The 9,106-nt window shown below is 42.0% G+C and overlaps 1 protein-coding gene across 1 annotated transcript in view; it reads right to left on the bottom strand.

The window, feature by feature from the left end:
- ZNF516 (zinc finger protein 516) overlaps positions 1-9,106 on the bottom strand; it is a 147,949-nt gene that overhangs the window by 21,233 nt on the left and 117,610 nt on the right. Inside the window, 2 exon segments of the mRNA XM_015416745.1 lie at positions 1,139-1,396; positions 1,399-2,604. Coding sequence (XP_015272231.1) covers positions 1,139-1,396; positions 1,399-2,604 — 1,464 coding nt within the window.

The following is a 9,106-nucleotide window of genomic DNA, read 5'->3' as shown; positions in this document are numbered from 1 at the left end:
AGTAGACAAAATTGACCTTGATAGACTCAGTATAAGGCAGCTTTATGGGTTCATATATTAGGTTGGTTATCTTGTACTATTTAATGATGTTGGTTTTTAATGATAATCCTTTCCTATAACATTACTAAGAAGAGAAACGAAGGAGTGGACTTTATACATAACAGTTTTATTTTTCCTGTATTATTATCTTAACTTACTATAATCCACCCTGAGGGTCCATTTTTGGATGGAAAACAGGATATTGTTAGATAGGTGACAGCATATGAACAGTTATTATTAATATAAATCCTGACACAAGGCATGTTTAGTCCATTTGACCTCTAGGGGGAGCTGTAATGTGTCTGTTCGTCAGAGCTGGCTCTTCTCCCCCCCCCCGCCTCTTTGCTATGCTTCCACTCTGCTATGGGTAGCCTACGGTTAACACTTTTTGCACTCCTGGCATTGCGGTAAAGTTGACAATACAACTCTGCATATATAGGACTGATTTATTTTCACCAGCTCTGCAAACATGTACAAGGGATGTACAGAAAATTAAAATTATGGAAGCTCATAGATAAATGAAGCTTTCACAGAATATTACATACATCACAGCCCCAACAGATGCATTTATTACATAGAAGGGAAGGGGGCTTTTTTGGCAGCATATGAAAGCAGAGTTGCCAACTCCTGTTTGGGAAATACCTGAAGATTTCGGGATGGAGCCTGGGGGGGGGGCAGGATTTGGGGAGGGACTTCTATGGGGCATAATGTCTTATTTATTCTCCAAAGCAGCCATTTTTTCCTCAAGGGAACTGATCTCCCTTTCTGGTGATCAGTTGTAATCCCAGGAGATCTCCAGCGGACACCTAGAGGTTGTCAACACTATTTGGGAGGGTTTTCCTGGGTTTACAGATAATTTCCGGGGGGGGAGGACCCTTTGTGCAGTGTTGGTGATCAGGACAGTGCCACTAATTTTATTATGAGAAGAAATTATTTAAAAAAACAGTGTTAATGTGATCTAGCACCTCATCGGAAATATAATACCGTAGAAGGTTTGCAGTGTGGGTTATTAACCACAGGCCAAGGAACTCAAAATTCTAGCAGGTAAAGGAAACAACTACCCATTTAAAACAACGTGAAGGAAGTTCTTGATCCTTACCAGCATGGTCCACTGCAGAGCTATTGGCACCCCATGTTTGGTAGAGAGAAGCAAGGTCCTTTGGAATGTAGGTCTTAAAGATGTTTAAAATGTCCAGCCGCTTTTCGTGCCCCTCTGATGGTTGCTCTTGTTTGATGGAATGCACCATTGGTGGTGGTCCTGCTATAATGGGCTGAGGCTGCATCAGTGGACTGGCTCTGGATCCTGCCGTGCAATTTACCAAGGTCCTCATCTCATTCTCTCTTCTGGGAACAGGTCCTGCTGCGGCACTGGTGGGTCTTCTTGAGTGATGCATGGCTCAGTCTTACATGGAGAGTGGAATTGAGGTGAAGACACAAATTTGGCCTTTCCTGGGTCTGGAGTGCAATGCTTACTTAGAGGGGGAAACCCGGCACTTACTTGGGAAACTGTATATTTCTCTGCTTGCTTACAGTCGGAGGGCTGTGAGTTGGGTCTAGATACAATTGTTTGGGAAGGTGTTGAACTTCTGCTAAAGCTTCCCGCTTGCATCAACTTGGAATTCACTTCATATTTCACTTTCAGTTGGGATGGCTGGGCTACTGTGCTATATTTTTCATGGGTGTGGTTCGGTTTTGACTGCCGGTACCCATCAACGCTGGATGATCGTGGGCCACAGTTACTAATGGAGGGCACATCTTTAGGCATAGTCCCAGGCTTAGCAGTTACACCATGTCCAGAAGAATTGTTTTTGGATCCTGACAACCCGCATGGTAGCTGAGTACGTGTAAATCTAGCTATGGGCAAAGGCTGGCATTCTTTACCACCAAGAACAGGAGGGGGACCAGTGCGACCATTTCTCACCAGAAAAACCAAGTTGTTTTTTATACTCCTGAATCCATTTTGCAGAACCCAAGGAGGAGCCACAGAATTACAACTGACCTTGTGCCAAATTCTTTTATGCATCCACAAGACTTCTGGGTAATAGGTCTTATGACTGCAGTAAGGACACGGATGGACAATCAAAGCAGCCTGCAAGGTTGAGGTAAGACTTGTATTGCATGAAACACCTCTAGTTGACTTCTCACTTAGATCTAATGGAATCTTCTCTTGCACATCTGGATCTTTACTGAGCAAAGAGTGCTCATGCATATCTGGAAGGTTCTCTTTAGACTGCTTAGTTTGCATTTCTAGTGGGGCCTGCAGATCTAATTTCACATCTGAATTTAGCTGGCCCATACTGGAAGTAAAGTCAACCGTCCTACTGGAGCAAGGGAGATCTTGGCTATACTGAAATATTGATTTCTCTGGGTCTGGGGAAATGTTGCGATCCATGTATTTTGGAAAAAGATCTTTGATCTTGTTTTCTGGGATAGATGCCACAGTTGTCAACTCTGGTTTAGATTCACTGGCATAATTTTCTCGCATGTGGTTTCTTCCATTCTTAAGATGTAGTGCTGCAACAGATGGATTTTCTTCAGATAAACTGCAGAGGTATGGTTTTTTACCTGAAGAACACAAATAAACAAAATTACTATGAAAACAAGCACCAACAACATCACAATCTGTATGATGAATAAAAGAGAAAACATCTTTGGTAAAATATGGACAACACAGTCCTCAAATCGCACATTTCAAGACATGTCCCACAGAAGAAATTATGATGCAGTACAAAGCCCCTTTTCCACAAGCACCTCTTCCAAAAAAGTATCCTATCCACTACTCTGTTCCCAAGCAACTGCTCCTCACCAAGCTGAAAAATAACAGGGAAGCCTTCTGTTTAGGGTCAAAGTGAGCACAGGCGAACAGAGAGTGAAAAAAGAATGGTAAATGGCTTTGTTCTAACACAGAGTATTCTGATGATCTGGATAACCCTTTATTGTAAAAGCACAAGTAATCTGGTAATAGAAGCAGGTAGTGAAATTTAGACATGGCATGCCCAGGTTCTTATGGTGGTGGGAAGTGCAATCAAGTCATAGCTGACTTATGGCAACCCTGTGGGGTTTTCAAAGCAAGAGATGTTCAGAGGTGGTTTGCCAGTGCCTGCCTTCGCATCATGATCTTTGTATTCCTTGGAGGTCTCCCATCCAAATAGTAGCCTGGACCAAGCCTGCTTAGCTTCCAGGATCTGATGATATCAGGCTAGCCTGGGCTATCTAGGTCAGGCCCAAGGTTCTTATATGCTTTTCTTATTTTCAGAGGTTGCTAGCCCATTCACACAATCTGTTTAATTTCAATTATATTTTTTTCTCTGTGGAGTTCTCATTAGGTACACATGGCCTAAGATGAACGAGAAAAGTATTATCTGGACAACTTGTAAACAAACACATTTGGACAATAATTTCTCCAACCATAGCCACACCTTTTGAGAATTGATGTAAAAGGTACTTTCTGCTTGCACATTACATTCTTCATAATCACATTAGGCAAGATAATTAATACAGAGAAAAGACCACCCAAAACATCCTCAGAAAGGTAAGGTTATATCTGTTTGACCACTCCACTGTGGTGGGAATAAGGTTGCCAGGTCCCCTTGCCATCACAGCAGGGGAATTTGAGGAGCGTTCTGGGTGTGAGCAGGATATCACATGCAATGTCCTCTGTGCAATGGCATCACCCATGTGACACTTTTGTTTGGGGGCAAAAACTCTATGGTTTTTGGACTTCAAAACCATAATATGCCCCAAAACCAGAGGGTCACCGGGGACGTCACTGACATCATGATGTCACTTCCGGGTGATGACATCAATTCTGGGTGACGTCATCACACTGGGGACATTGCACGACGATGTCCATGTTTGGGGGCGAGTGGCCGGCGATGGATTGGAGCTCCCAAAAGCAAAGGGATCCCTGCTGGAACCTGGGGGCTGGCAACCCTCAGTGGGAAGCATAACAATAGCCAGGGGTTATTTCCTGCAGGAGTGCACAGGAGCGGAGCTCTGGCAGTAAAGAGCCCAGGGGGCGGGCACATGCAACAAGCCCCGCCCCCTGCTCCCAGCAGCCCCGGGCCACAAGGAACAAGAAGCAGCCAGGTAAGTTGCAGAGCCCCCCCCCCGATAGCAATCCAAAACATCCAAAGGAGTCCAGTGGCACCTTTAAGGCCAAGGTTTATTCAGGTACAAGCTCTCCCTCTTCTGTGAGGGCAGATCTGCACATCCCCCCCCCATAGCTAGCAATTCAAAAGAGTCCAGTGATGCCTGGCAGTGGGTGTTGCCTTCTGACACACTTCCGGTGATGTCAGGGATGTGTGGCATATGCAAATAAGTTATGCTAATGAGCTCCTGCACCTCTCTTTCTACAAAATGACCCCTGACAATAGCTATGGAATGCAATGGACTACTGCAAACAGGAGCCACCGGGATATGGATGAAAAACTTTTTCTTTTCTTTTTTTAATCACCTTTCTGCCCTCACTATGGCTCAGAAGCTCATTGTGATAGATTTTCCAGTGTACCTTTGTGATAACATTATGAACTACCACCATCACGGAAAGGGCCTGTGCACATAACGGCAGATGAATGCAGAGCCACTTGGTAATTCTAAATGAACTTGCACTCTTTCAATATTTCCATTACAAGTCCTTATTTTTAAAAAACGTATTTAACTCAATCATAAAAACAACAGTTAACATGAAACCGAACATGCAATGGCAAAGTTCAGGTATAACAAACCCTAATGTGTAGTTTATATGAGCGAGCCTGAAGAATTCTTTGCCCTTGCCTCATACACAGTTCAAAAATAAAACATTTCTGTTTTCTAGGAAAAACCAAAGACTGTCATGTTGCTGGAACCGCAAGCTATGGTATGTTCTCTTCTTACTCCACACCAGGATCCCAAAACAGGTTTCATTCACGTTTGAAAACCTGGATGTGAAGAAAGCCAGCACACTACAGTTTAGGGTTTGGACATAACACTGTCTCCCCATAACTTTCCACAAATGCATTCATTATTGACTGACTGTATGTGAAGGGAAGAGGGAGTGTCCAAGCCCAAATATCTGTCCACTTATTCACACAACAACTAAACATAGTTTGTTGTTACATGAACCATACCAATGTCTTAGATACATACCTAATGTGAGATACTACTATAAATTGTTGATTCAAAAACAGAATGTCCATAGTTCTCTAACATAACCTAGAAGCATATTTTGTTCTGAACTCTGCTGGTTTTAATGTGACAAACTCAAGACATCCAGTTTTATTTCCACATAGTAATGCATTTATATTGATCTATTAGGCAAGTTTCTGTCTTTCCCCATCAGCATTTCTATATGCCAACAATTTTATAGGTCTGAAATACTGAATTAAAATTTGTTTTGCTTTGTCCTATGTAATCCTGCCACTAGCACCGAAAAATGGCAGATGATATAACTAAGCAGCATATAGACAACAGTCTATACACAGAGTCAACAGTTAGATTTTAAATCATAGGCTTAAGATAACTTTACCTAAACACTTGCCTTCAAACCTAACAAACCTTTACTTTTTTTTCTCCCACAGCCAATGTCACTGGTGTTTGCATCTCAGTAGCTATGATGCTACCTTACTCAAATATAATTAGTTACATCTTATGTTAACAGAGAAAGTCCAGTATGGCTAGAAGATACCTGTATTCTGCCTACAATGCTATAGGCAGGAGTTGTCACAGTTTTTGAGAATAGAGTAATCAAATTGTAAGTGGTCCTTCACACAGCTACATTTCCTCTCAGCAACAACAATTTTGGAAAGTAAAACACTTTGCTGTTGCTTAGTATAACTTTGGTACCACTAAGCATTATTCCATTGCTGTCAACTTTGGTCTGGTTTAGGTTGAGTTTCAACAACAACAAAAACTTTATCTTCAGTTTAATCTGGTTTCAGTTTTAGTTCAGGCCAAAAAAAAAGGCGGTTTAATTCTGAGCAATGATTTATAGATCTACTGTCTAGCAGAGCTGAATACCTGCTCTGATCAGTTCATTTTCTTCTCAACTTTTTAGGGGGGACCCCTACTTTGTATTCAAGTGGTTTTTCCCTGTTTTACAAAAAGTTGTATATCTATACTTTGAATCGAAAGAGCTGTGTAGAATTATGCAATCTGACACTGCACATCTGCATTATTTTCAAAGCTCAGCTGTCACAGTTTAATATCTGGACTCTTCAGGACTGTTCAGAAGAATCCTATACCCATGACATTTAATGTGCTGGTGTTTCTTTGCTTAAAATGCTGAACAATAATTAAAAGTAAGCAATAAATCATTCCAAATACATTCTAATACGGCCAAAAAAAGAGCAAAGTCTTATACAGTATAATTTACATAATGATGGGAGACAATAGCTTGCTACTAAAGCCTTACTTCCTTTCCTCCATGCTTTCATATATTCTTTTAATTAATTTATTTCTTTGAAAAACTTCAGTGACAGAGAGCAGCGAACTCCAAAGAGCTGAAGATGAATAAACAATGGACCATTCAACCAATAAACATACCTAGAAACTATATCCTGGCCCAATGCTGTCACCATAGCTTCTAAGTGAGACTGTGACTGGATCCAAGACCACCAGTCACACTGTTAATACCTCATTCATGTGCTCATCTTCTGTGAAATATACTATTGTGCACATTGTCTCGTTCACATGAACCAAACTGTACTCTGTCTGTCTGGAGAATAAATGGATGCAAACTAAATGCCATTAAGACTGGAAAATGCCCAGAAACCACTGACTGAGCATTTTAACTTTCCTGGACGTTCAGTAACAGACGTGAAGTTACCAAGAACAAATCATGTTTCAGTGCTGGATCCACAGGAAAACCTCAGGATCAGTGTTGGCAGAGCAGATCTTCCCTTGCCTCCCTGTCCTCAAGTAACCTGACATTTATCTCAGAACTCCTCTCTGAAGGTCAGGCGTGCCTAAGAAGTAAAATGTACCACAGGGTGGGACAGGAGGTTCAGAGATAATGGGGAATCAAGTAAAATCACCTTTCCCCCTGCTTCCAGTCATGGTCTGTGTCAGTAGAAGAAACAAAAAAATGGCAATTTACCAATGGTCCCCTCTCACTGCAGTAAACTCTGAACCTGCGGCACATTTAGCTTGTAAGGATCTACTGAACCTCAGAGAGGAATTCCGGGACAAATGGCAAGCAGCTTGGTAGAGATGAGGGTAGAGAAAGATCTGCTTCACCAACTCCCTCTATGAAATCTTCTGTTGGATCCAATCCCGTGACTATATAAAAAGACATTAAGAAAATTCATAAACCATTTGCAACTGCCATTGCTTGCTTGAATTTTATACATGGAAGGCAGATGGAAGGCAACTTGCAAACACTCATGTGCACCCATGTACACACTGTTTTCTGCCCAGGGTAAGAACAAGCTGAGCCTCTATTTTAATTTGGTAGGTTTCTCTTAAGCCTATGCCTTCTCGCCAGTCTAAAATTCTGAGAAGGACCTAAGACATTCTATAAGGAAAAGAGCTAGATGTGAAAACTGACTCAGTTTAAAAGCAGCACTATCAAATGAACAGAGGAAGGAACAGAAACACTAATGCAACAACAGACAGATTTTTAAAAATAAAATCTCTTATCTTTCTCTGGACAGAGAAAGTTTGACAACTAGCAACTCTTGACCAAAGAAAGGACTACAGCAATAAGCAAAATGCAACACTCGAGAAACAGCAACACAAACACAAATACAATATGAGTTTTTATGTGTTTGTTTATTTATTCAGTATCAAAATCCGAGTATGCACAGGAAATGTACAAGTGGAAAAAATGGTGTTACAAATTATATTTAAAATGATAACAGAGGGACAATCTGTGTTGGAAAGATCTTGCATGAGAACTGCCTTGCCTCAATACTTTCTTAGCCATGGCTCCCTAAATCCCACAACTCCTCCTTGATGTCAAGATGTTGCTGGAGGTGCTACTAAGTATAATTTTTAATTAACTGTTTTAAGTATGCCCCTGGTAATAATACTAAGACTAAGAGTGCTCTTTATTGACCAATCAAGACATCTACTGTTAAGAGAGAGTTGAGAACTGCATTGCTGCTGCTAGGGGCGAAATGTATCGGCCAATGTAATATGGAAATGTAGAATAACATTCGAGAAGGGTTCAGCTGCAGGAAGCCAACACATTTTGTCTTCTGGTGGGTGTAATACTAGTGGGATGTGAAGGGAGCTGTCCTCAAAACCTCTAATAGAAAAACTGGATCTCACCACCCCAAACCCTTCTGGGAATGTCATGGGCAAAACCATCTGGCACAAAGCCATCTTCCCTACTTAAAGGTAAAGGTTCCCTTGCTCGAAAGCCAGTCGAATCCGACTCTAGGGTTGCGGTGCTCATCTCCGTTTCAAAGCCGAAGAGCCAGCGCTGTCCGAAGACGTTTCCGTGGTCATGTGGCCAGCATGACTAAACACCGAGGCGCACGGAACGCTGTTACCTTCCCACCGAAGTGGTACCTATTTATCTACTTGCAATTTCTTGCTTTCGAACTGCTAGGTTGGCAGGAGCTGGAACTAGAGACAGGAGCTCACCCTGTCTTGCGGCACCCGGGTCTTGAACCGCTGAACTACTGACCTTCCACAGCCTGCAGTTCAGCGTCTTAACCACTTGAGCCACCGCAGCTCCATCTTCCCTACTTACTAAGCCTCATGTTGAGGGAATGTGATCTGCAGAAGCAAAAAGACAGGATACGAATGCCAGTGCAGTGACTGACTGAATGCAGCTGCTGAGACACAGAGAATGAAGCCACTGTGACGGTGGCACTACAACAGTAGTGCCTCGATGAATATTTTGAGACCAGAGGTCCAAGAAGATAGTTACACACTATTATTCTTATATGTCCAGTACTGACTGGATGGATTCCCACTTGGTGTTTCTCAGGTTGAGAAAAAGAAAAACTAATCTGGGAATGACACAATGTTTCTCTCTAAAAGGTCATTTCTAGAAGTTGGACCAAATTTACAAGCATCACATAGACATAGATGGCAACTGCTGTTCCTGCCACAGCTGTAATGTGTAATACTAGCTTTC

The sequence above is a fragment of the Gekko japonicus genome, unplaced genomic scaffold (genome assembly GCF_001447785.1).
Source record: "Gekko japonicus isolate JY-2015 unplaced genomic scaffold, Gekko_japonicus_V1.1 scaffold39, whole genome shotgun sequence".
NCBI lineage: Eukaryota > Metazoa > Chordata > Lepidosauria > Squamata > Gekkonidae > Gekko > Gekko japonicus.
The sequence above is the reverse complement of the archived record's forward strand: the minus strand, read 5'-3'. Positions and strand labels throughout refer to the sequence as shown.